A 27,798-nucleotide genomic window follows, 5' to 3' on the forward strand; every position below is an offset into this window, starting at 1 on the left:
ACTATAAAACTATTCTCATTCTTCCTTAAAAAAAATTTTTTTTAGCCCCCAAGTAGAACCAGAAGATTCAGTCTTATTTCTGACACCTGAAAGAAAATAGACTCATCCGAGGACTTAGAAAACATATGCGCCATTTATTTTATTTTATAAACTTTTGTTAAAACACACAAGAGTATGAAATGTTTTTCGTTTCTTTGCCCCATCAGGCGGCCGTGATGGGAGCTCAGGGGTCAGCGCAGGACCTAATGACATTCACACCCACAGAAAGATGTGAGTCGTTCTGATGGGACCCAGCCCACTTTGGTAATTGCTCGATGTAAATTTCACAATTCATCTTAATCAGGGCAGATCACAGAAAAATTTGGCAAATGTAATTGGCTTGGTAACGACAAACAATAGAAGAGCGTTCATTTCCGACCCTCTCCTCTCCTCTGTCGGCTCTCAGGAGAGCCATGCAGATTTTAGAAGCTGCTGAGAGCTGCCTGAAGATCGGGGTGTCTTGGTGGGGGAACCGTTGTGCCCACGCTTGTCCCCCCAGCAACCCTCTGTTAGTCCATCAGATTTTATGTTTTAGGACCACAACTCAAGTGGCCAAAAAAAAAAAAAAAAAAAGAGAGAGAGAGAGATTTTCTAATATGTCAGCTTAGAGTCAAAAAAGTAAACTTTGTTTTGTGTTTCTCACATTACAATAAAGTTATTAAAGTGGAATGGGTTTCTTCTCCAGAAAGGGGTAGATTCCCAGCAGAGAACTGACCGCCTGCTCCAAAAGATTGTTCCCATGAAGGGCCACTGTTGCCCTCTGCACGCCATGGGACATTCTTATCTCAACCTTGCTCCCATGACAGAGGCCTGAGCAACGCTGGAGGAAGGAGGTGGAGGAACAGAATGGGAATGACCACAATGCCCGGAAATGGTTCCAGCCTCCCTGCCTTACCGCAGACCAGGCTGAGCTGTCTGGAGGGGATTTCAGGGGCACTTGAATGAGGTGGTGGAGGAAGGCTAGGGAGCTTTGAGCAGGGCGCAGTCTCTCCTGGGACTGGGGGTTTGGCTGGGACTGCTGTAGGGATGCGGTGATTCCTCTCTGACACTGGCCCCAATACTTCTCCATGCCTCTTTCTCATAAAAAACAATCACTAATGGTGGGATTTCTGGGCACTGGGGCACTGCCTCCATCCACTCAGAGGGGTCAGTGTTGAGCGGGGGGCAGGAGTCGGTCCAACAGTTTCCCTCCTACCTAATCACACCTCCAGCCCCAGGACACATCCCTTTTGTTCACACTGGTCAGTGGCATTTTCCAGAATGTCCCCAAAGACACCAAGATTCCACATGGATGACATGGTGGACGCTCCATCCTAGGGTCCAATGTTTCCAGAATACACCTGGAGTGACGATCTCCAGAATAGGCCTCAAACCCGGGCCTGCTTAGCCCTCCCGTGCCCCCACACTGCACACACTGTCCCACCCCCATGCCAACAGGCCAGATGAGCCTGACTCCCAGGAAACAGACCCCTGCCACCCCTCCCCTAGACTTGGGGAGTGAAGAGAGAAAAGCTCTCAAGATTTATGAATTCTCCTAAATATTTATCAGCAAACAGGATACTCAACCCTAAGTGAATTTTAGTGCAGCCTCAGGCCAGTCTTGGTCCTGGGAGTGGGCAGAGTTCCCAGAAGAACGAGTCCGGTTTCTGAGGCTGGAGAAGGGAGCCAGAAGCCCCCCAACTTGATCACAGTGAGAACAAAGGGAGCCTTTGGAGAAGTTATTCAGCCACTCTCGTTAAGAGCTCCTGTTCTGATCCAGGGAGACCTGGGTTCAAGTCCTGACTCAGCCACTTCCTAGTTGTGTGAGTTTCAGAAAAAAAAAATCACTTCACCTCTTAGAACGCAATTTCATCTTCTGTAACAATCTCTAGGTTAGGAGGGGCGGGTAAGTGTGGGGAGGGAGGAGGAGAATAAAAAAACAAAAACAATCTCTAGGTTAATAGGGAGGAAGGGAGGATTAAATGAGATGATGCATATCAGATGCCTTAAGACAGTGCCTGGGGGTAAGGAAGAGCTTGAGACAGGCCCTGGGAGATCATTCCTCCTGGATGTCACTCCGATGTGAGAGTTTACCCATCTTGTCCTCTCCAGCCCCAAGCCTCATTACTCTCACCCGCATTACATCATCCACCCCACCTGACATCCCAGCTCCCAGCCTCCCATCCTCTACAGAACTGCTATGTTTATTTTCTGGAAGCCCAGCTCCCTGCATACCCCTTGCCGCTGATCAGGGCCTCAGCCTGGTATTCCAGACCCTATGCTCTCTCTCCAGCAGGCCTTCTCTCTCTTCATCATCCCTCTCCCACACCATTCTTCCTCAATTCTTGCTAGATTCTTCCTACCACGAGGCCTTGGCTCAGGCTGTTCTTTGGAATGTCCCGTCTCACCTGCTCTACCAGCCAGAAGTCTACCCTTTCTCAAAGGCCTAGTGGATGGTCTGCCTCCTTCTGATGCTTTTCCTCTCCACTCCAAGTTCCTGTTGCAGTTGCCAACCTGGGCTTGTTTTCTCGGGTTGAAGGTCTGCAGAAATCCTCACCCCAAATACCCACCCAAGTCCCTGAAGAAGGAGGGTGCGGTGGGGCTGGAGGAGAAAGGTGTCTTCCCTCACCACAGCCTTCTAGACCCTGCCTGGCCCCAGTCAGTGCTTACAACATGCTCCCAGAATGACTGGGGGAATCATTTCCAAGGCTTCCTTGGCTTCTGGAGAGGTGGTGCTGGAGAAGACGGGATGGCTGAGCAAGGCGACAGCAGAGGGAAACGGGCGTTTGAGGTGGGGGCAGCAGCAGAAGGAGGAGCGAATGGATGAAGGTGAAGGTGAAGGCAGTGGCTTCAACATGAGAAAAGTCGTCCAAGGCAGTAGAGGACTTTCCAGTGGCGTCTTCCCAAGTCAAAGTCTTGTTATCCAGAGCAGAGTGTCAAGAGTGGCAGTGGGATGTGGCCCTTAGGCCATGTTCTCGGGCCCTTTATCCTTCCCATTCCTGCTCTGGGACTGGTCCTGGCGTCACGTCTTCCTTTGCCGTGACCACGTGATCACCAGGCGTTCTCTGAGGGGGCTGGGGGGAGCCAGCGGAGCCCCCAAGCCCCAGCGGCTTGCTAGATAACTTCCTGCTTGGTGATGGTCGGCTGGGGGATGGCAGAGAGGGGCTTGACGATTGTGGCGACGGCTCCTGGCAGGAGCTTGTAGGGCTCAGACCCTGAGCCACCTGGCGGTGAGGGCTGTGGGGTCTCAGGGGTGGCTGGAAGGACAAACAGACAGATAGGGGCTGCTCAAAATTCCAGCCTTTGTGGGAGTAAATGAAGAGCCCTGGGAAAGTTCTCCCCCCAACCCCCAGCTCGCGCCGCCTTGACTTAATTTCTTCCTCTATAAAATGAGAGAATTAATTAAACCAGATAATCCCCAAGGTCTTTTATGGCTCAACCTTCTGTGAGTCCCAGATCATAAAGCCTAAGTTTTATGAGGTCTGGAAGGTCCCACCACCCATCTCCTCCATCATTTATTTGATATGCAGACTTGAACTGCTTCTCTGAAACCAAGGCCCAGGACTGGCTGTCACCAACGGCAATGGGATGGGTGACAGGGATATTCTTTCCTGGGAGAAGGAGCCAGCAGCTGATGAGACCCAGGGCCAACTGGCTCAAAAAATACCACTTCTTGGATATTTAGGAGATGAGTAATAGAAACTGGCCTCACTCTCATGGCAGGTTTGGAGAGCAAATTTGACCCAATTGGCAAACTTTGTTCAATGGACAACTTTCTCCAAGAACAAGGTCAGTAAAATATCATCTTATCTCAGTGGATTACTTCATCCCATTGATAATCTTATTCTCTGAAGAGCCTTGCCCAATGACAAGTTTACACTTTGGAGGTTTCAGAGGATGGTCTAGTCCAGCAGACATCCTGACCCAATGGATAGTCTCATCTAATTGTCTAATGGATAGCCTTACCCAATTGAGCAGCCTTACGTCAATGATCACTTTTACCTAATGGACAATGTCAACTAATGGGATTCTCACCCAAGAACATCTTCACCCAATAGGTTACTTCATCCAGTGGATTGCCTCATCCCAACAATGGCTTCATTCAGTAAATGTTGTCAGTCACCTTACTGAATAAACAGCCTCAACAAATGGACAGCCTTGCCCTTTATTCCCTACCCTGGAACCCAGAAAATTGTTGCATCCTGGTTCTACCTTCTAGACTCCACCTTCTCCTGCTTCCTCTCTTAAGCCCCATCCTCACCCTTTGCAAGGTAGAGCCCCAGAGGTTGCCCACCTGCCTGCCCCCTGGGTCGGGGCCACTCACACATCTGTCCATTGCTGAGGTGAGTGGGCATTGTGTTGGCAACGATGACATTGGTTCCCATGTGTTCCTGCATCAGGTGAGGGTGCAGGGGGTGGTGGGCATGGGGTGCATCGCTGGAGGACCCTGCAGGAAGAGAAGATCGATCAAGATGAAGAGTCTGGGATGCAGACCTCAGGCCTTGGGACGCCATCTTCCTCAGGTGTGACCAATCAACCTGCGCATCCAATATTGGCAATGCCTGTTGGGGACCTATTCCTGGGTTAGTAAACTAGGGTGTACCATTCCCATTCATAGGCTTCATGAGGGTGTTAAGAAGGCCCCAAAAAACCAAGAGAACAAAAGTGAGTCGAAAGAAACAAGGTGCCTATAAGGAAGCTCTGAGATCAAGTAAATGTTCTAATAAGTAGCGTATTGGATGTAATCAATGGCTCTCAAGGCTCCTTGGCGTGCAAGTCCTTCAACCATTTGGTCCCGCCTCACCTTCCAGCCTCATCCCCCACATCTCTGCTGCAGCCAACTGACCTACTTATAGCATCTATGTGTCCCCTGTGTTTTCCTATCTCTATGCTTCTGCTCACGTTGTTGCTTCCGTCAGAGATGTTTTTTCCACCCCCAACCCACTCCACGTCCATAAGCCCAAATCCCAGCTCATATATTTCCTCTCTTTAGAAGCCTCTCCTGATTTTCCTCGTTCTCATTCCTTAGATTTCTCATAGTAATTTATCTGTAACACAACTTTTAGGAACAACTACTTCTTCTGTCTATGAGCATTACAATTTCAGATGTATTTTTCTTCTTTCTTTGAGAGCCTAGCAGATTGTCTGGAACACAGTAACCGCTTTAAACATGTGTCAGGGAGTAAAAATACCACATGGGGTATGGTTTAATAATAGCCTATGGTGAGTAATATGACAATGATGGAATTTCAATGCTTGCAAGAGATCTCTACAGCACATCAATCTCAGTGATAAATAACGACTGTTGATAATTAACAATTATCATGTGCCAGGTACTGTTGTATAGCACTTTTCATGTTTTACATAATTGAAACCTTACAACAATCCTATAGAACGGATACTATTATTAGCCCATTCTACAGATGAGACAACTAAGCCCAGAGCTCTTAACTATTTGGCAACAGACCACAGGCTCCTGATCCTGATCTCAGTGACAACTGATTCATAATAACCCCATGTTCACAGGGTCAAAGTGAGAATGAAATGAGCTATCACACAACAGTGGTTCCCAACTGGGGATGATTTTGGCCCATCAGGAGACGTTTGACTATATCCGAAGACATTTTTGGTTGTCACCACTGGAGAAGTGCTACTGACACCTTATGGGTACAGGACAGAGATGCAGCCAAACAACGCAGAGGACAGCCCCGCACAACAAAGAATCGTCCAGTTCCAAGTATCAATAGTACCAGTGTTGAGAAACCTCGCCCTCACTGAAGCACCTCCAAAATCTCGAATTCAACATCCCTACTTTGACTTCACCTTGTGTCCTTCCAGCTCCCTTAATCTAGTACCATCACCGCAAAACTTCTTCAGCCTACTGAGGCTGTCAATTCACCGACACTCTCTTTTCACTATCACCCCATCCTTTTGTTGTTGTTGTTGAGACAGAGTCTTGCTCTGTCACACACGCTGGGGTGCAATGTCACGATCTCAGCTCACTGCAACCTCCGTCTCCCGGGTTCAAGCGATTGTCCTGCCTCAGTCTCCCGAGTAGCTGGGATTACAGGCGCATGTCACCACGTCTGGCTAATTTTTTTTGTATTTTTAGTAGAGATGGTGCTTTGCTGTGTTGGCCAGGTTGGTCTTGAGCTCCTAGCCTCAAGTGATCCACCCGCCTCGGCCTCCCAAAGTGCTAGGATTACAGGTGTGAGCCACCGAGCCCAGCCTCCATCTTTATTTCTCTTTGAGTGCAGCCCAGACTCCATGACATATCATTCTAATCACTCCCTTGCAGTCATCCTAACTCCTTCATACTCCCCTTCACAGTCAAACCATTTCAAAGGGTTATCTACTCTATCTCCACCTTCCCATTCACTCTCTTTGGAGCACTCTCCAATCTGGTTTCCACTCTCCCAGCTCTCTGAAACTGCTTTCAACACAATTGCCAAGAGCCTCCAGCTGCCAATCCAATGGACTCTTTCCTCTCTCTTCCCCGCCTCCCTTCACCTCTCCATTCCTCCCTCCTTCTTTCTGTCTTTCTGCAGAGTGTAATACCATTAAACACTCTGTCCTTCAAACACGCTCTTCTCTTGGATTCTGGAATTGCCCTGGTTTTCTCCTACCCCTCCGGCCAGTCTTCTTCCCTTCCCTCCATGGCTCCATCTTCCCCCGATTCCATAGAGCTGCCTTTAATCTTGTGCTTGAGCAGCAGACTCATACATTCAACTGCCTCCTTGGTAACTTGGATTTGTAATAGACACCTCATGCTTAATGAAAGTCCACAATGAGGCTGGGCATGGTGGCTCACACCTGTAATCCCAGCACTTTGAGAGGCCAAGTCGGAAGGATTGCTTAAGACCAGGAGTTCAAGACCAGCCTGGGCAACATAGTGAGACGTCGTCTCTATAAAAAATAAAAATGAAAAATTAGCCGGGTGTGGTGGCACACACCTGTAGTCCCAGCTATTGGGAAGACTGGAGGATCTCTTGAGCCTGGAAGGTTGAGGCTGCAGTGAGCTATGACTGCACCACTGCACTCCAGCCTGGGTGACAGAGAGAGATCTCGTCTCAAAAAAAAAAAAAAAAAAAAAAAGGAAAAAGGAAAAAAAGAGAGTCCACAATGGATCTCGGAGGTCACCCCTCACGACCACCCCCAGACCGCAGCATCAAGTTGTTTATTCTGTCCTCCTCATCTCGGTAAACTACTCCATCATCATTTCTGCTATTCAAAGCAAAAATTTAGACTCTGTCCTTGACTCTTCCTCTTCCTGTCACTCCCTACATCTAATCAGTCAGCAAATCCTGTGGGTGTGGGCTCTTCCTCCAAATAGATGATCTGGTTTATCTTCACTGCTCCATTTCCATGGTCCAAGCCTTCATCATCTGTCACATGATTGGAGACAGTGACATTCTCAGGAATCTCTGCAATTTACTTTGTACCCAACAGTCAGAGTGGTTTGTTTAAAGCATTAGTCTGGGCTGGGCATGGTGGCTCACACCTGTCATTCTAGCACTTTGGGAGACCGAGGTGGGTAATCACTTGAGGTCAGGAGTTTGAGACCATCTTGGCCGATAGGGTGAAACGCCATCTCTGCTAAAAATATAAAAAAGTGAGCCGGGCGTGGTGGCGGGTGCCTGTAATCCCAGCTACTTGGGAGGCTGCACAGGAGAATTGCTTGAACTTGGGAGGTAGAGGTTGCAGTGAGCCGAGATCCTGCCACTGCACTCCAGCCTGGATGATAGAGGGAAATTTTGTCTCAAAGAATAAAAATAATTAGTCTGGTTTTCACTCTCCTTACAATAGTTGCAATGAGAATAAAATCCAAATTTCTGACAAGGTTTACAAAGCCATATGTTTATGATTTGGTTTCTGCCCAATCTCCATCTTCACCTCCTCCATCTCCTCCATCTCACAACCTTGCCCTTCTTTCTCAAACACATAACTCTGTCCTCTCCGGGGCCCTTGAAGTAGTTCCTTCTTCTTGGAATATTCCTCTCTTGTCTTTTTTTTTTTTTTTTTGATGGAGTCTCGCTGTGTTGCCCAGCCTGGAGTGCAGTGGCACGATCTCGGCTCACTGCAAACTCCACCTCCCAGGTTCACGCCATTCTCCTGCCTCAGCCTCCCGAGTAGCTGGGACCACAGGCGCCCGCCACCACACCCAGCCGATTTTTTGTATTTTTAGTAGAGACAGGGTTTCACTGTGTTAGCCAGGATGGTCTCGATCTCCTGACCTCGTGATCTGCCCTCCTTGGCCTCCCAAAGTGCTGGGATTACAGGCGTGAGCCACTGCTCTCTTGTCTTTTAAGCCTTGCATTTCCTTTCAGCCATTAGGGTCTTAGCACAAGAGTCACCATTTCAGAGAGGTCTCCTTTGGCCTCCCCTATCTAAAGAGGATTCCTTTTCAGTTAAACTCTATCATATTACCTGTTTATTTCAAAATCATAAAATGTAAGCCTTTATACACACATGCACGCACATACGGGCATATACACAGATATCTACGCATCCATACACACTCACACACACACAGCCTCCCGGAGGGCAAAGATCTTGTTCTTCACTGAATTGCCAGCACTTAGAACAGTGACTGGCATGTGCTAGACTCTCGGCGCCTAAACAAATAGACCATTGCCTTTGTTCCCATTTTTCTGGTGAGGAAACTGAGGCACAGACAGCTGAAGCAACTTGCCCAAAGCTGCACAGTGGGGAAGCCAAGGAGCTGAGGGGTGAGCTCAGGTCTGTGTGAGGCTATCTCCTGGAGAGTCCCCCCTCCAACCCCGCCCCTCCTGGGCCTGGCACGGACCTCCCAGCAGCATCTCCTGCAGCAGGTTGTCGATCTTGGCCATGCCGAAGAGCTTGATGAACTGGATCTGCTCGATCATCTGCCAGGTGATGCTCTGCAGGGTAGGCAGCAGCAGCAGCAGCTCTCCAAAGCGGCCGCGCGAGTCATACTGGCGGTCATTGATGTAGTCTTCCAAGCTCACCTGCACCTGGGAACGCAGCCGCTTGATCTTCCCTGGATCGCTCAGCCCTTTGGCATCTACAATGGAAGAAGGTGGGCAAGGGAGGGCAGTAGGGTCCAGCTGGAGCATCTGGGGAGTCAAGACCCAGATGTCCCCTGACTTGTGTCACACAAGGAGTCTTCAGCAGTGTGGGCACAAGGATTCAGGGACCTCAACAACCAGGGTACGCCAGCATGAATTGTAATTTCCTAGACACAGGCAGAAAAAGATGTCTGCCACATTTCCTAAGGCACTAAACCAGAAGAGTGGGGAATAGGAGATGGAGGGCGGGACTTGAGGAACGCGTCCAATAAGCACCTAGCAACTGCCTCATCTTACACATGGGGAAACCCAGACACAGTGCAAGGATAGGGCTTGTCGTGGGTGGCACAGCCAGTTGTTGGCAGAGCCACGATGGGAACTTGGGGTTTTGGGCCACAGTTGAGGTCCCCTCATCCAGACCTCAGCCCTTGCTGCCTCTACTGTGTTAGAATAGGCTCCCCTTCCCTGGTTCCTGCTTCCTATCACCTTAGGGACTCAGGTTAGGTTTCATCTCCTCCAGGAAGTCTCCCTTCTACCCTCCTATGTCTGCATCCTGTGTCCTTCCTGTTTCCAAATCTCTGTGACCTCTCTATCACTGCTGACCACACAGGATGTAATTGTTGTGCCATCCAAAGGTGAGCTCTGCAGGGGCAGGCATATGTCTTATTTGCCATTTTTATTTTATCTTACTTTATTTTATTTTATTTTTTGGGACTGAGTCTCCCTCTGACTCCCAGGCTGGAGTGCAGTGGTGTGATCTCAGCTCATTGCAACCTCTGCCTCCCGGATTCAAGCGATTCTCCTGCCTCAGCCTCCCGAGTAGCTGGGATTACAGGCACATACCACACCCAGCTAATTTTTGTATTTTAGTGGAGACAGGGTTTCACCGTGCTGGCCAGGCTGGTCTCAAACTTCTGACCTCAAGTAATCTGCCTGCCTCAGCCTCCGAAAATGTTGGGATTACAGGTGTGAGCCACTGCACCTAGCCTTTGCCATGTCAAACCCACCACCTAGCACCATGCATAGTCAATATTTATTGAATAGGGCTGGGCGTTATATTTATTTATAACTATATATATATTTTGTTAGATGGCTGGATGAATGAATGAAAAAAAATCAGTGAATAAATTCTAGATCCTTAGCCTAGAAGGGACTTAAGCGGTCATTCAATGTTTAATCCCAACCTTTGTGGAGGTAATGCATTTATTTCCTCTTCCCTGGAGAAAGGAAGTGGCAGAAAGAACATTCACCCACATTTCTAGTGAGCTCTCTCCACTGAATCATGTTTGTTCATTTGTTCATTCAGTCCACAAATGTTTACTGAGCACCTCCTGCATGCCAGGGGAACTAGGTTCCCCACCCCTTCAAATTGCTGGAGGCTGCTGCCTCTGACTCAGCATCAGTGATCCTGCCCATTTTGCAGAACAATTCTGCCCGTCCAGCCTCATGCCGAGCACTACAGAGGATACAGGCTGGGCCAGGCTGTGGAGGGAGCTAGAACTAGAAATCGCACCCTCTGGGAAGGGTGGGATAGCACGTGGTAGGTAAGAATGTGGGCTTGAGAGAGAGAGAAATCGGGATTGACAGGTGGTCTGAAGTTCGAATCCAAGCTCTGCCATTTTCTGGTTGCGTGACCTTGGGCAAGTTAATCATGCCTCAGTTTCCTTATCTGTTACATGGAGATAATAATTCCTACTTCCCAGGTACCATGTTGGTAAGTAAGATAATCCACATGAAGTGTTTAAAAACAGCTCTTTAGTGAGCATTTAATACACGGGGCTCATCTTCCTCTTCATCACTATATATATATTTTTTTGTTTTGTTTTCTTTTGTTTTTTGAGATGAAGTTTTGCTCTTGTTGCTCAGGCTGGAGGGCAATGGCATGATCTTGGCTCCCACTGCAACCTCCGCCTTCCGGGTTCAAGTGATTCTCCTGCCTTGAAATCACACAGCTAATTTTTGTATTTTTAGTAGAGACGGGGTTTCACCATGGTGGCCAGGCTGGTCTTGAACTCCTGACCTTGAGTAATCTGCCTGCCTCAGTCTCCCAAAGTGCTGGGATTACAGGCATGAGCCACCGCACGCGGCCTTTTCATTACTATTATTACTAGAGGTAATCTGTCTGCAGTGTGAAGGACAGTGCCGAGCACACAGTAGGTCCCCTCTAACATGTAAGCAGGGAAGGCAAGCAAGCCTCTGGGGTTCAGGCACCTTTGACACTGGGAAACAAAAGCAGGTTTTGTACAAAGACTGACTACAAAGCATTCTGTATAAACACAGGTGCGAACATCAGTGGACAGAATGGGGAGAGGAGAGCCAAGAGCCGCAGGAGAGGGTAGTAATGCTTTATCTTCATCCTGCAATGTGAAGGGTTGGGAGATACTGTCTACAGTTGATAGAACAAGAAAAGAAAGATAAAAGCACATAACATGCAACAGAGACACAAAAATAGCAATAAAAATATATTGGGGAAAATGAGGGAGAAAAGATGGGAATGGTAATGGAGAAAAGCGAAATCCTCCACTATCCTAGGAGGAACGTTACGATCCAAAATGAATACATCAACAAATATAAGGCTTAGTCTTTCATTTAGAATTGTTGAGGAAACTGCCAGAAGAAACAATTAAAAGAATCAGACATGTTTCTCTTGGGGAGTAGACTTAGAGCTGGAAAAGTAGGATGGGGAGAAGTATTTGCATTTTAAGTATGTGTAGATTTATTTATTTACTTATTTATTTATTTTTTAGATGAGGTCTTGCTTTGTCACCCAGACTGGAGTGCAGTGGTGCAATCATAGCTCACAGCAGCCTCGACCTCCTGGGCTCAAGAGATCCTCCCACCTTGGCCTCCCGAGTAGCTGGGACTGCAGGTGCTCACTACCATCCCTGGCTAATTTTTTTTTAGTTTCTATAGAGACGAGGTCTTATTATGTTGGCCAGGCTGGTCTCGAACTCCTGGCCTGAAGTGATCCTCCTGCCTCAGCCTCCCAAAGTGCTGGGATTACAAGTGTGAGCCACCACATCAGGTTCTAGATATTATTATGATAAAAATTTTTTGAGGAAAAGCAGCAAATATGAAAGAAAAGAGGAAGATGGGAAGTAAGGAGTAAGAAGAATGGAGGGAAGAAGTAAAAGAAGGGAAAGCCCAGGCCTTTGGAGTCAGGGTGCCCTGTCGAGTCATATCCTCCCTTTGTGTTTCTTTGAGATGGTGTCTCACTTTGTCGCCCAGGCTGCAATGCAGTGGCGCGATCTTGGCTCACTGCAACCTCCGCCTCCCAAGTTCAAGTGATTCTCCTGCCTCAGTCTCCCAAGTAGCTGGGATTACAGGCATGCACCACCACACCCGGCTAATTTTTGTATTTTTAGTAGAGATGGGGTTTTGCCATGTTAACCAGGCTCATCTTGAACCCCTGACCTCATGTGATCCACCTGCCTCGGCCTCCCAAAGTGCTGGGATTACAGGTGTGAGCCACCGCACCTGGCCATATCCTCCCTTCAAATCTTGACTTGCCTCATCTGTTAAATGAAAACGGCCTCTCCTAGCTGTCGTTAACATGAGATGAGGTTGTGAACTCTGTACATAACCCAATAAGAGAAGTCTGGCAGAGTGTTCTGGAGAGAGAGTCAGGGATGGCTTAGGAGGTGTGCACTGTACCTGGGTCAAAGAAGATGATGGCTTTGAGGTAGGCATACTCATTGTCATCGATCTGCAGCTCCTGGAAGGGCAGCACCAGCTCGTCAAGGATGCGCATGGACACCCGGCTCATCTCCGCCAGCTCCGGGCAGTGCCGAGGGACAATGTAGTCATTGCCTGGAAGGGTTGGGAGGGAGGGAGGATGGGAAGTCACCTTGGGTTGACCCCTCTCCTCTAGTTTTGGCTTTTAAGTTGGCAAGATATTTGGTGCCTGTGGGAGGAGGACCTGCAGGGCTGATGACTCCTATTTCACAGGTAAGGAAGCTGAGGCCCAGATTCAGAAGATGAGCTGCCTCCAGTAATCCGGCTGAGCTTGGAACTTGACTTTCTAGGACCCCTTTCACATGACCCAAGCTCCATTTACCAATGTGACTCACAAGATCGATGCCATTCAAAGGCCAGCTGGTAGGCACCAAAGCATCAAAGTTAAAGGACCAGATTCTGGAACTGCACTGCCCTGCTTAAATGGCTCTGTCCCTGATAGCCGGTTAGAGTTGGATAAGTTACTTAACCTCTCTGTGCCTCAGTTTTCTCATCTATAAGATGAGGATAAATAATCGAGCTTCCCTCATAGCATTGTTGTATTAAAATAGGTAGTGTTTGCAAAGCAGTGAGCACAGTCCCTGGCGCATAGTGTGTGCTGTACAAGCGTTTAAAATAATAAATATGCTGGCCGGGCACGGTGGCTCATGCCTGTAATCCCAGCACTTTGGGAGGCCGAGGCAGGTGGATCACGAGGTCAGGAGATCATGGTTGGCTAACATGGTGAAACCCCGTCTCTACTAAAAATACACACACAAAAAAAAATTAGCCGGCTGTGGTGGTGGGCGCCTATAGTCCCAGCGACTTGGGAGGCTGAGGCAGGAGAATGGTGTGAACCTGGGAGGCGGAGCTTGCAGTGAGCCGAGATCGCGCCACTGCACTCCAGATGGGCAACTGAGCAAAATTCCGTCTCAGAAAAAAAAAATAATAATAATAAAAAAAAATATGCCATGAAGGCACAGGTGACATGGCCTGGGCTTTGTGCCATTCCCAACCACCTCTTGCTCCTACTCCAGAAAGAGCATCAGAATGCATAGGTAGGCTGGGCGCAGTGGCTCCCACCTGTAACCCCAGCACTTTGGGAGACTGAGGCAGGTGGATCATTTGAGGCCAGAAGTTTGAGACCAGCCTGGTCAACATGGTGAAACCCTGTCTCTACTAAAAATACAAAAATGAGCTGGATGTGGTGGTGCACACCTGTGGTCCCAGCTACTTTGGAGGGTGAGGCAGGAGAATTGCTTGAACCTGGCAGGCGGAGGCTGAAGTGAGCCGAGATTGCACCATTGCACTCCCGCCTGAGTGACAGAGCAAGACTCTAAAAAAAAGAAAAAAAAAAAAAAAAAAAAAAAAAAAAAAAAGATGCACAGGTAATTCCAGGGATAATCCTGATTGTGCTCTGACTTTACTGCTGGGAATTTGATGCCTTACATCACATTTCTTTGCATCTGAGTGGGGTACCCAGTTGAGAACTGAGTTCTGGAACCCTCCAATGCAAGCCTGAGGACAGGGCCACTCCTGACTAGTCTCCCTCGCCCTTGCATGCCACCATGTGAATCTCCTTGCCTGGGTGAGTGCCATGCTAGGTATGCCCTCCCTGGAGCCCAGGCCAGGGCAGGCAGCCTCCTCACCTAGGAGCAGCACGTCCTTGAACACCATGGATCGCTTGGTGGCTCCGAGCAGCAGGTGCTCGCCAGCATGGGCTCTGAGCAGGGCCACCTGAAAGAGAAGGAACAGTGTTTGCCACCTGTACCCTTGGGAAAGCTGCCCGTAGCCAACTCAGTGACGCTGGGCAAGTCAGCTTAATGTTCCCCTCTGCCTCTACCTGCCTGAACCGTGAAATAGGCATCATAAAACTACTGCCCATAAAACTAGAAACCTGGAAGGGATTCTGCAGAAAACCGGAAGGGAAAAGAACATGCACTCAGAGCTGAGAGACCTCGCGCTGACTCTGCCCCTGAACTGTTGTGTCCTTGAGCGAGAAGCTGCTTCGCGCTGGGCCTCTTCTGTGTGCCTGATGAAACTGTAAGAAACATTCTGTGTGCTTTTCATTTTCTTTTTTGAGATTCTCAAAAAGGTCTATGATCCCAAAAAGTTCCAAAACCCAAATTCCCACCCATGGACCAGCTATGGAGAATTATGAAGGGTGTTTTGTAAAAATACAGATTCTATTATTATTATTATTATTTTTGAAACAGAGTCTCACTCTGTCGCCCAGGTTGGAGTGCAGTGGCACGATCTCGGCTCACTGCAGCTTCCGCCTCCCAGGTTCAAGTGATTCTCGTGCCTCAGCCTCCAGAGTAGCTGAGACTACAGGCGTGCACTACCATGCCTGGCTAATTTTATTTTTAGGAGAGATGGAGTTTCACCGTATTGGCTAGGCTGATCTCGAACTCCTGACCTCAGGTGATCAGCCCAACTCGGCCTCCCAAAGTGCTGGGATTACAGGCATGAACCACTGTGCCCGGTCTGAAAACATAGATTCTCAGGCCCTGAGATTCTGATCCTGATTCTGTATGTTTAGGGTGGGCCCAGGGATCTGTGTTTAATAAGCTCCATAGTTGACTCTGAAGTGCAATTCTGTCTGGGAAATCATTGCTGTGGCAGATCCCTCCAGGGACTGACATTGCAGGACTCCGGGATTCTGAGAGGGCATTACAAGAACTTGGAGGTGGATGTTGGGTCTCAGGGCTGGTCCTTCTCAAAGCAAAGGTATGAGCACTGGCCTCTGGCAGAGAATCACCTTGATGAAACCCTTCTCTGCAGGGCGTACAAGGCAAGACTTCGAAGACTAGAATCGTAGGTAGGCGCCCAGCAAGCTCACAGAAGGACATAGCCAGCCCACTGAGGGCCATCTGCTTTAGTGCTTGCCTGAGGACCAAAGGATGTCCTGAAACAAAATAGCACCAGGCTGGTAGCCTCAAGTATCTTATCTTCAAGGTTGAGTTAGGGAGTTTGGAGGTTCTATAGCAAGCCAAACTAGAAGGTTAAAATGCCTTTGTTTGTTCATTCATTTGATTGTTCGTTCTTTCAGTTATCAAATCCTAAATGCCTACTACATGCCAGACACTTTTTAAGACAATGGAGGCACAGTGTTTAAAAATGAGAGACAAGGTGTCCAATCTCATCGAACTAACATTTTGGAAGAGAAAGTATGGAACAGACAGTAGAGAACAAATAAATACACAGCACAGTGGGTGATCACAACATAAAAGAAAGAGGAAGGAGAAAAGATGGGAGGAAGGGAAGAAGGGAGGGAGGGGAGTGGAAAGGATGGTGAGAGCAATGGGGCAAGAATGGCTACATTAGATGGGGAGGTCAGAGAAGGCCTCTAAGGAGGTGAAATTGTTGTTAGAGGAAAAGAGATTTGCCTGAAGGTATTTGGTACAAAATAAACCTTCAATAAATATTTGAATGAAGGAAGGAAGGAAAGGGGAAATGAATGAATGAATGAGCAAACATCTTGACTTCTTCTCTAGCTCTAGCTGCTCCTGGGCAGCCACTTGTCCTTGCCACTTCTATTCCCCATGGATAGAATCTTGTGACGAAAACAGAAAAAGAGGAAACTGCCTGGGAGGGGAAATCCACTTTCCATGACCAGTATGGAGGGAGGCCGAGGATGCTGATTGCTGAGTGCCTCCTGCGCGCCAGGCACTGTGCAAGCCTTTCATCAGTCACCCCAGTGGCCTTCACACCACGAAGCAGAAGACCTGGATTTGAATCCCAGTTCTGTGGCTAACTTGCTCTGACTTCAGGCAAATTGCTGTCTCTCTCTAAGCCCCAGTCTCTTTCTCCGGTTGTATCCAGGCCCAAGAAGCACACCAACTGGGAATCTAGTTTCTGGGGCAATGTCAACAGAATTGGAATGCCCTTTGGAGGACAATGCCCCCGATTTTCCCAGGGATGCCCCACCTGCACTGGGCAAGCTGGGCTCCTCATACACCAGGAATGGGGAGCTGGGAGCCCTTCTGATCCCAGGTTCAACCCCCTGATATGGCAGCTGTTCTGGGGGGTGGGCCGGGAGGTCGGGTGGTGTGTTAATGATTGTCCTCTGTTATTGGCCACCCATCATTGCTCTCTGAGAATGCTCTGAGCCCCAGCCAGGGAGGTTTGGGTGGGAAATCGAGGTTAACAATTGCTCAGGTTGGGGGTATCTTGTTGCCCTGCTAAGCCCCTGGGAAGGAACAGGAGGGATTAAACATTAATGTAGAGACTCCAGCAGAGGGGACTGGGGCCAGAGCACAAGGAGCAGGGGAGAGGGTAGGGGCAGATTGTCCAAGATCCTTGCCCTATTGACTCTGCTAATGGAGGGAGGAACCATGGAAGAGGACCCTGGGTCCAGCCCCTGTGTGAGGCTGGGGACCAGCCAAACCAGCATTTTCACAGTGTCCCTATATGCAGTATTAACAGGTGTTCCAGGAGAATCTTGGGGCCGAAGGAGTTTGGGAAGCCTTGGCCTCTGAGAAGTCAACTTCTCAGAAGTTTTCACAGACTCACATGCATGGTTGGTGTCTTATGCAAAGGTGTGAAACAGGTAAGTGAATGCACCAGAGGCTGTCTCCAAAGGTGGGGAGGTGGCCCAGCCCAGCTCCTCTTCCCTAGATGGGGAACACCTCTTTGGAGGCCCAGGGGTGCTCTGGGCAGGAGCTTCATAGGTGGCATCTCCGAAATTCATCTGTTCTCAGACACACGCCACCTTCCTTCAACCCTTTCTTCCCCCAGGGACATTTTAGTATTCCAAAAAAAAAAAAAAAATGTACGGTGGGAAATACGATGCTGAGTTCAACTGTTTTGGTGGGAAAGAAGGAAGAAACTAACATTTAGGGAGACGAGCTCTGGTCCCGCCACTGCGCAGCTTGCTCCATCACCCAAGTTTTACACTTTTCGGACAGTAATGTCCTCAGTCCTCCCAACCACACTCTAAAGTGGATATTAGCATTTCCACTTTACAGATAAGAGAACACTGAGGCTCAGAGAGAGGAAGTCATTTGCCCAGGATTAGGCAGACAACCAGTATTAGAGCCAGAGCTTAAGCCAAAATCTCCTGATCCCTGTCCCAGGGTCCCTGTCAACATCCCCCTGGGAGAGCCACGGGTACGATGGTTAGGAGCTTGGACTTTGGAGCTTCCCTACTAGGTTCTAATCCCAGCTGTGCTGGATAGTAGCTATGTGACCTTGAGCAGGTTACTTAACCTCTCTGTGCCCCAATTTCCTCACCTATGAGATGGCAGTAATAATAGAACCTTAGTACCTACCTCATAGAGTTGTTGGAGGAGCTAACTGAGTTAATATTGGTAAGGTGATTTAAAGTTTCAGACACATGCGTGCACTACGCATTTTGTTAAATAAAATAAAATCAAGCCAGTCCATGGCTATATCCTAGATGGGCCAGCAGCCCCCTGGCTGCCCTGCCGGGTGCCCACTACTGCCCACTATCCACGCCCATCCTTACCTGGTCGTCCAGGGGGAGCTCGCAGAAAGCCGGGATGTACTTGGCCCACTCGACGAGAACCAGCAGCTGCTCCTTCATGGACTCACATACGTCTGCGATGCTGGCGATCTTCTTCGCCCGAATGTCGCCATTGATTCCGGAGACGGGGGAGGTGATCTTCAAGAGATACAGGGAAGAAAATGCTGGAGATGTCCGGGCCCTCCTGCACTCTCTGTCCCCTGCACAGAGCCCCCTCCCTGGAATCAGATGTGAGGAGGGGGCTGCATAGTGGGTGCCTTCCAGCTCTAAAGGAAGCTCAGGGTAAAAACGGAGGGAGGGAGGAGGCAGGGATGAGGGAGAAGGGCTCCCTCTCGGCCTTCACCTGTTACCTGCCCCTTGCCGCCTCCTCTATCAGCTTTAGAGCGCCAAGCAGTCTCTCAGCCTTAGAGGAGAAGCAGGGAAAAAAATCACCATCCTTATGTGACAGTGAGGCAACCATGGCTCATAGAGGTGCTGTGACTTGCCCAAGGTCACTCAGCAAGGGATGGGCTGGGCCCCACGTTGCCACCTCTGTCCACTGAACCACTGCTTTGTTCTCTCAGGGCTGAGCTGATTGCAGGCCCTCAGTGAAGGCGAAGACTCTGCTTGGCCTGTGGGATGCAGGCAGTAGGATGAATCAGAACGTGCCCCAGGGCACCAGGTTCGAGTTCTGCCCTTGCTGCTAACTGGGCCATGTGACACCAGACTCAGTATCCCTCTGTAATATCTGAGGCCCCTCCCATCAGCTGCTCCAGGGTCTGGCTGGGGAGAATGGAGGTGGAGGAGGTGAGCTCCTCTGTAGTGTGGGGGACCCCTGGGTGAGTGGCAGGGTCACCCCGGTACCTGTCGGGACAGGACCTCTGCCTGCAGGAGCGCATTGATGGAGGGCAGGCTGCTGTCCTCATAGCTTGACCTTCGAGTGCTGATCCGGTCCCGCTCATTTTGGACGGCTGTGAGGAGGCAGAGAGAGGTGAGGAGGGAGAGCAGCGATGGAGTGAGGGGGTGGGAGTGTCTGTGACTGATGAGGAGTGGGAGCAGGAGGTGGGGGGCGTCCAGAGAACAGGCCCACATCAGCATGTGGATTGAGGGGAGATGGCCTCTAACTCAGCTGCTGGAAGAACTTTCCACAGAGCAGAACTGCCCCCCACACAATGGAGAGGCTATAGGAGTGATCCACCCATCATTAGGGGCATGCAAGATAGTGATGACTCAGCTATGGGCTTAAAATGGGTCTGGAGCATTGAGGAGGGGATTTGACTAGATTAAACATGTTCAGGCTCCGGTCTACAAAAGGGTCCCTTTCTTTCCAAATCAAAGTGAGTAAAGCAAGCAAAACAAATTACTCTGGGTGACACGGAGATGGCCTGGAGATTCCTGAACAAGGGGATCTGGGGGCTCCAACTGCCTTGATGGTTTTGTACATCATCAGGAGCTGCATGTACTCCAGACTAACCTCAGTGTCAGCAAGGCCAGGCGCTGTCTCCCTCCCTCCCACGGCTGTTCTGTTCCAGGCACTGAGGGATCTGGAGCCTCAGCCCACTGGGGCCCCAGGCTCCACTGCACACCCCCATCTGGGTCAGTCCTGGCCTGAGATAGAAGATGATCCTTCCACTGTCCTGACAGTGAATGGAATAGCCCTTAGAGTCCAAGAGGCCTCACTGTGGAATGAGGCTTGGCTGATTCGGAAAGGAGAGATGATGAAGCTGCACAAGACCCGACTTCCTGTCTGGAACCTGCCACTCTGTGTGCTGGTGGCAATCGCAGCCTCTCTCTGGGGCTCAGTTTCCCTACCTGTAGGCATCTCCCTGCCAGCCAGCTCCCTGCACTTTCTCGTCTCAGGGACTGGCAGGTTGGTTCTTCTAGTCCATCAAGCCGGGGCGCCTTCCTTGGCTTCCCCTCAGTGCTGTCATGATCCTGACAAACAGACCCGCTGCTCCCTCCCTGCTCCCGGGCCGCTGTCTCTCCTGGATTAGATCAGCCTCCTCCTGGGCTCTGCTTCTTCCTTGTGCCTGCAGTCTATAATCCTCTCACAGAGGGATCCGTTCAAGTCGTGTCCCCTACTGCTCAAAACCAGTGCCTTCCAACCTCACAAGTCCCTAAGGCCCTTCCTCTCCTCTCTGATCACACCTTTTAGCGGCTTCCCACGACTCACTCTTGTCCCCAAAAACCCGCCTCCCCGCCTGGATGCACCCGTACACTCAAGGGCTGCTGTGGTCACTGCCTGGCGTTCGCTTTCCCGCACAGCGCAGCAGCGTCTTCATTTCACTCCTGCCTCTGCACAAATGTCGCCTTTCAGACACCCTCTCCAGCCACCCTGTCTCACACAGCATGCCCCCAACCCTGGCCCTGCCCTACCCCGCTTTATTTTTCTTCAGGGCACTTATTGTAGAATTATTTGTTACTTCCTTTACTGTCTGTCTCTCTTTGAGAAGGAAAGCTTCAGAAGGCCAAAACTCCAACCCTGCTGTGGCTGCTGTCGTCCCAGCCACCAGAACAGAGCCTGGTACACAGTAGGTGCTCAATAAATATTTTTGAAGTGAGAGAAATAAGGCGCTGGAGGAGACAAGCTCTAATTCTTTTTCTTTTTCTCTTTTTGTTTTTGAGACGGGGTCTAATTCTGTTGCTCAGGCTGGAGTGCAGTGGCGCAATCATAGCTCACAGCAGCCTCAACCTGCTGGGCTCAAGTGATCCTCCTGCCTCAGCCTCCCGAATAGCTGGGATTACTGGCGTGTGTCACCATGCCTGGCTTTTTTTTTTTTTTTTAAGAGATGGGGTCTCGTTATGTTGCCTAGGCTGGTCTCAAACTCCTGGTTTTAAGTGATCCACTCAACCTCACAAAATGCTGGGATTACAGGTGTGAGGCACCACGCCTGGTCATAAACTCTAATTCTTATAAGAACCCTATTTCTCCAGGGAACATTGACACCCTAGCTGTTCGACTTTCTCTTGATGTTGACACACTGTTAAAATCAGAGAATAAAAGCCAAATCCTCTGCATTGAGCCCGGGAGTCAGTGGATGGAACAGAAGTCCAGAAGCACAGCCTCCTCTCAGACCCACCACGTGGACAGGGCCAGCTCAGAGCACGGTTTCCCTGCCCGGGCCGTCCGCCCCACCTGCCCACACCCCTCCCACGGCAGCCTCCTGCCAGCGCCCGCACCCACCCACCAGGGCGCCAAGTGGCCGGCGGGCCGAATGAAAGGGCTGCTGTCAGCAGCTGCGGCTAGGGCTCCTCAAGGTTAGGCGGGCGTTATCAGTGCCCGGCGCGAGCTCAGTCACGGAATGATGTTTTCCAAATGTTTGCTCAGTATTAGCAGGGTCGGGGACCTAATGTAACTTCTATTGAATATTAACCGACCTGGGCAGAGGCGGAGAGGTGATGAGCCTGTCTTCCCAGAGAACTCCTGGGTAGGGGGCTGTGGGAAGCAGGGCCGTGGCTTCTGAGGAAGGTTCCATCAGATGGCCCCTGGCCCATCACCAACGCTCACCTCCTGCAACCCTGGGTCTGCTTTCTGGGCTGGGTTTTTGATGCCAGGAGCCGGATATTTGTCCCGGGCCTGACAGCGGAGGCTCAGGCAGGTGTCTGTCTCCCTGGCTTTGGGTTACAGGAAAGAATTCTTGGCCTGCTGTTGGCCCATTGACCCCCAGGGTTCTCCCTGGATTCTTTGTCCCTCCAGGGAGCCCGTTCCGGCCACGGTGGACTATCCTCTGGCGGCCCATGAGACCTGAAGCCCCTCTCTGTGGTCGAGAGAAAGTTTCAGCCGTCGAGATCAAGAAATGTGCCTCCCAAACGGATCACTGCAAGTTTCACTCCAGGGAGCGTGGCGTCTGCTCAGCTCTGGGGAGCCTGAGTTCTAGACCTGACTCCAGCCCTGACCCATCACATCACCTCTCTAGCCTCAGTGTCCTCTTCTGTAAAGTGGGGAGCGGGTAGGTTTGATGCCCTCTTATAAACTCAGCTGGTCTCGAAATCCCACCTTCCCAGTTCACACTTTCTGGTTCTCAGGGACTATTTTGGATTTCAGTCCTCAAATTCTCCTAAGGTCATCAAGAAAAAGAATGAAAACTTGTCCCAACTCTCCGGGCCAGTGAGACTTCCACTGACACTTTCTTTGGGCTTTGGGAGCTTCCCGGCAGGCTGAGGAGGGTTGGTGGGGCCTAGAAGTCTTAGGCACAGCTAGGAATACTCTCATTTCCTACAGCTTGACCACAGTGACAACTGAACACTTTGTCACTCTGGCCCGTTCTCAAAACAACCAAGTGACTGCATGTGTCATGAACTTCCAGGTAACCCAGGCATGTAAACAAGCATCAGCATCGACTAACCCATGCTCACTTGCCATCAGCCAACTCTCCTATCCTCCGGGCAGCATGTCCGTTTCCCTGGGCCAGGAAGCAAGCAGCTATTTTCAAGGCTGAGCTAAGGCTGAATGGTCTGGGGCTCTCACCCCCTTTCCAGCAGCCTAGTAAGGGGTTTGCTGGCTTTGCAGCAGCTCAAGAGAGGGCCAGGGGCCAGGCGTGGTGGCTCACGGCTGTAATCCCAGCACTTTGGGAGGCCGAGGCAGATCACCTGAGGTCAGGGGTTCAAGAGCAGCCTGGCCAATATGGTGAAACCCCATCTCTACTCAAAATACAAAATTAGCCAGGTGTGGTGGCACACGCCTGTAATCCCAGCTACTTGGGAGGCTGAGGCAGCAGAATCACTTGAACCTAGGAGGTGGAGGTTGCCATGAGCTGAGATTGTGCCATTGTACTCCAGCCTGGGCAACAAGAGCAAAATTCCATCTCAAAAAAAAAGAGGGGACCAGGGAACAAACACACCCATCCTAGTGGGCAGTGTGACTTGTGCAGGTAGGTCAGGGAGTGAGGAGCGAGACTCATAGGGTGGAAGCGTTCATTATCCAATGTCCTCATTTTATAAATGGGAAAACTAGAGGCCAGAAGGGACAGAAACGTCCCTAAATTACACAAGTGAAAATGACTCTGGATGTCTAAAAGAGACATTTATAACAACTGACCGCACGCAGGACCAGGCCACACGCAGTGGAGGTGGGTAGCCATCCACTCAGGAGGGCTGCCAACCCCTCTCCCTTCTGCCTGTCACAGACCTGAGCTTTCACTGTGACAGAGACGTTCTCTCAAACGCAGTGCCCTCTGGATGACACCTAGGAGCAATTGTAGTGCCTAAAATCTTAGGCTTTTGGGATAATGGAATCACTGACTAATACGACCAGGAAATGTTGGAACCTTAGTCTGTACTCCTCAATCTTTTCCTTGCCTCCAGCTGTTCACACGTGCATCAGGTTCCCATTCATAACTTTTCTCGGTCCACAGAATGGAAGCTGAAGTGGATGGGACAGGCTCAACCCCATTGAAACTGGGTTTGGGAGATGAGGGAGTGTCTGCAGCTTGAAAAAGCCCCTCTTGCCCTTAGAGAACCACTGAGGTCTAGATGTTAGAATTGTAGTGTTTAGAGCAGGCCTTGGGGACCACCCACTCCTGTATCGGGGTCAACAAGCCCAGATTTTCCGAGACAGCTCGTGAGTTCAAACTAAGGCCCCATAAGGATGAGACATAGAAGATATTTCCAAGGGAGGGGGCAGAGAAAACAGGGGGCCAGGAGCAGATACAGGGGAAACAGCATCTACCAAAGCCTCCCCTCCCCTCCTTCTCAGTGGGCCCTGGAGCAAGCTGGGTCCTACATTCCTGCTTCTGGGGTGTGCTTGGGTGGTGGGGGTGAGGGGTGTTTCTACAGAACTAGCATGACTAGACCAAGGTTTGGCTGGTGCGGCCCAACTGTGGACTAGAAGGGAAGGTCTGGGACTAGTTGCAGAGCTGGGAAAAGTTGACTTTAGAGGAGCAGGGAATGAAGAGATTAGAAAATGAACTCAAGTTACTTTTTTATTTTTCGAGAGAGAGTCTCGCTGCCTTGCCCAGTCTGGAATGCAGTGGCATGATCTCAGCTCACTGCAACCGCCGCCTCCTGGGTTCAAGCGATTCTCAGGCCTCAGACTCCCGAATAGCTAGGACTACAGGCATGCGCCACCACGCCCAGCTAATTTTTTTGTATTTTTAGTAGAGATGGGGTTTTACCATGGTGGTCTCGAACTCCTGACCTCAAATGATTTGCCTGCCTCGGCCTCCCAAAGTGCTAGGATTGCAGGCATGAGCCACTGCGCCTGGCCTCAAGTTACTTTAAAGCAGTTAAAAGGTTTTTGCTTCCCTTGCTTGGGCTGAAAACAATTTTAAATGCCCCTGGGATCTGGAGGGCATAAAATAATAGACAGTGCTGAAGTGTGGTCCCAATAACAGAAGCTCTGGGACCTCAGGTCTTCCAAGGAGCAGTTGTAGGGCCCTAGGCAAGTTGCTTAACCATTGTGGGCCTCAGTTCCTGCATCCACAAAAAGGGAGGAATTGTAATAGGTTCAATGGGCTGGTCTCCTTTCATTTTCATGACATTTTCCCACACAGGGTTGTCATGAAGATGAAATGAACCCAGCCCACTGAAGTGTGGAAAAAGGCCAGCCCAGTGACTGATACCTGCTGGTAGCTGGAGGCCTGGCAAGACCTTAATAAATATTGTGCTGTGGTCTTCTCCTCCTCCTTCGTCCAGGATGGGACTGGGGTCTTGTTCCCATTTTCTAGAATGTGAAGACTTTGGAGATCACCTGACACCCACAAATGAATACTAAGGGAATTGGGGCATTTGTCCCTGGGACAGGAAGCTCAGGCATCGGGTACCCCTGGCTATCCCCTTTGTAAAGCTGGGGTAGTGAGTACTCAGATGTTTGCAATGTCATTCTCTATGCTTGTCCTAATGTTCAAAATATTATATTAACACACACACACACACACAATGTGGCTGCTTTGTGGTGGCACAGACAGGCAGGCAGGGGTGGTGGTTGCTGGGAGCCTGAGGAGCCAAGAGTAGGAGCTTATCTCTCTGAATCTTTCTCAAGACCAAGCCCAGCCGCTCCCTATGGTCAGATTTCCCGGCCCTCCCTCTTCTCAGCCATTAGCCAGTCACCCTGGGGCCTGCCACTGAGTCATAAAGTGTGGCTACAGTTGTAAATGACTGTCGGGGAGATGTGGGTGCAGGTGGGGCAGTGGTGGGGGGGCGGGGAGGGCCGAGGCTCACCTTCCTTCTTCATGCCAGCCCGGAAGCATTTCTTGAGCCTGCAGTAGCGGCACTGGTTCCTCTTGTCTTTGTCCACCACGCACTGCCGGCTAAATCTGGGGAGGGCTTTGGATGGTTGGATGGAGAAAACACAACTTCCTCCTCTAAGGACAGAACTAGGGCCCTGGCTATCCAGTTGACCCCCCAGCCTCAGTGCTCTCATCTCTTCATCCCAGGAGTTCTCTCTTGAGCCCACCAGGAGCTGGAGAGGTGCTATGAACTCTCTAAGAGCCCAGTCCCGTCCTGCTAAACATGGGGAAACTGAGGCTCAGAGAGGCAACATGTGGTCATGGGTCGCTCTGCTGGTTGGTGTTAGAGCTGAGTTGGGAACCTCGACCTCTTGAGTACCAGAGCCTTGCTATTTCCACCACATCCTATAAAAGCCCAGAACCCAGAGCAGGCTCCTGGTTATGGCTCAGAGTTAATACTTGGTTCACATAAGCCTCTCTCTGGAGGCGGATAGGAAGTAGAGGCAGTGCCACACAGTGGTGATGGGTGGGGTCCTGAATATTAACCCTGGCTCTGCCATTGATTCAAGCTGGTTGACCTTGGGCAAATGCCTAGCGCTCCACGCCACAGCTTCCTCCTCTATAAAACGAGAATAACAACAGTAACCATCTCACAGGGTGTTGACAGGTGAAATGAAGTCATGCACTGATGGGCACAGTCTCTGTACATGACAAGTGCTCACGATTGACAGCTGCTATGATTTTATTATTGTTGTTACCCAGAACAGGAGATGCTTTCGAAACAGGGCTCTCCAAGGCCTTGAGAAGACTTAGGGTTTGGTGGAAGCCCTTGGGGTAAGTGGAATGGCCTGGGGTCGGTGGAGTGGCCTGGGGTCAATCTCTTATTTGTCCCCGAAAAAACACCAGAGTGGAAGACGGGCTCATCTACTGAAGAGGCCTCATGGAATGGGAAAAAGAACAATGGGCTCCAGGGAATGATTAAATACACACGAAGACTTAGTATGGTGCCTGGCGTATGATAAGAGCTCAATAAATGGCAGCCAGTAGCTTGATGATCAGTAAATGTGGTTCCTAGAATAGATGCTCATCTTGGATTCACAAAGCCTACAAAACCAGAAGAGCCGTGAAGGCCCTGAAGGGCAGCTGTCTCTGGGACCCACCCACTCAGGGAGAAGACAGACCTTGGGGCCATGAGCCCAAGTGTGCCCATTTCCCAGCTGGAGAAATTGAGGCTCCTCACCTGCAGGAGTACATGTGGTTCTTCCGCACACTCCTCCGGAAGAAGCCCTTGCAGCCGTCACAGCTCGAGGCGCCGTAGTGTTTGCCCGTGGCCCGGTCCCCGCAGATGGCACACAGGGCGCTGACACCCAGGCTGTTGGGTGCGTTGAGGTTGGTGCCTTCTGACGGGGATGTGTCTGCACCAGGAGAGAAGGGAGTGAGGCTTCAGGAAGAACAGAAAGTCAGACATCTAAGAGAGCTTTGCGGGGATCTCTCTAGGGCTTCGGCCTCAGCCAGATCTGGGAGCTGTTCCCACTCCATCACCTCCCCGCTCAGTGACCTCCCGACTTTTTGGAGCTTCAGTTTCACATCTGTAAATTGGGGCTGGTTGTGACTTCACAGAGTTGTGTCTGAGGGTCTGCATCTCCCTGTGGTGGAGGCCATGAGCCCCAGCTTTCTCTAGGAAGGCATGAAAACCTGGCCACCTTCTGGGGTGGGAGGCTGCCTCCTAACTGGGGAGGGGGCTGCGGAAGGGAGGAACATTCCCCTGCAATCTCTCCCCAGAACCAGGTCCTGTCCCTCAGTTCTCACCAAGGGACCTGGGCTGGGTGGATCTCAGCTTGCGTGCCCAGGGGCCCCGCAAATTCTCTGAAGAACGGGAAAGACTTGGGCTGAGAACAGTCCCGCTCATGTGGCCTCCGAGGAGGGTCTGGACACGTCTCCCATCCCTCCTCTCCCACAGGCAAAAGCTATGCATCTACACAAATGTGAAGAGGGCCATAGTGGCAGGTGGAAAGAGGATCTGGGGCTGGGGGCCAGGAGTCCTGGGCATTAGTGCTGATGCTGCCACTAACTCGCCTGTAAACTTGGGCAACTTCCTTTTTCTTGCTTCAATTTCTTCTGGGCCTCAGTTTCTCTAACCATAAAAGGGAGCAGTTTGACTGGCCTGATTGTTTCCAAATTTAAAAAAATATCAGCAGCTGAACTCCCCCCCACCCTTTTTTTTTGGTCAGCAAATCTTTCAGCAAAGATAGACCCCTTTGGAGAAGATGACGAATGCAATGGATCAGCCCCTGGGAAAATGCAAGCGTGTGTGCCACACAGTCCACACACATGCACACACGCCACACACAAGCACTCACACACGCACCACACAGTCCACACACAT

The 27,798-nt window shown here is 50.4% G+C and overlaps 1 protein-coding gene across 4 annotated transcripts in view; it reads right to left on the minus strand.

Annotated features, from left to right (window-relative positions):
* Nucleotides 1–2,837: 2,837 nt before the first annotated feature.
* Nucleotides 2,838–27,798, minus strand: part of HNF4A (hepatocyte nuclear factor 4 alpha) — a 77,021-nt gene continuing 52,060 nt past the window's right edge. For 2 of the 4 annotated variants that reach the window (XM_025399233.1, XM_025399230.1), the window contains exons 2-10: nucleotides 26,653–26,827; nucleotides 25,405–25,499; nucleotides 19,111–19,217; nucleotides 18,250–18,405; nucleotides 14,429–14,516; nucleotides 12,720–12,875; nucleotides 8,825–9,061; nucleotides 4,343–4,465; nucleotides 2,838–3,275 (exon numbers count right to left, since the gene is read on the minus strand). In XM_025399233.1, the coding sequence (XP_025255018.1) occupies nucleotides 3,133–3,275; nucleotides 4,343–4,465; nucleotides 8,825–9,061; nucleotides 12,720–12,875; nucleotides 14,429–14,516; nucleotides 18,250–18,405; nucleotides 19,111–19,217; nucleotides 25,405–25,499; nucleotides 26,653–26,827 (1,280 nt within the window). In that variant the 3' untranslated portion in view covers nucleotides 2,838–3,132. Of the gene's footprint in view, nucleotides 3,276–4,312; nucleotides 4,466–8,824; nucleotides 9,062–12,719; nucleotides 12,876–14,428; nucleotides 14,517–18,249; nucleotides 18,406–19,110; nucleotides 19,218–25,404; nucleotides 25,500–26,652; nucleotides 26,828–27,798 lie in introns of all 4 variants that reach the window. The other 2 variants (XM_025399232.1, XM_025399229.1) reach the window with 1 other exon arrangement.

The sequence above is a fragment of the Theropithecus gelada genome, chromosome 10 (assembly GCF_003255815.1).
Source record: "Theropithecus gelada isolate Dixy chromosome 10, Tgel_1.0, whole genome shotgun sequence".
Lineage (NCBI taxonomy): Eukaryota > Metazoa > Chordata > Mammalia > Primates > Cercopithecidae > Theropithecus > Theropithecus gelada.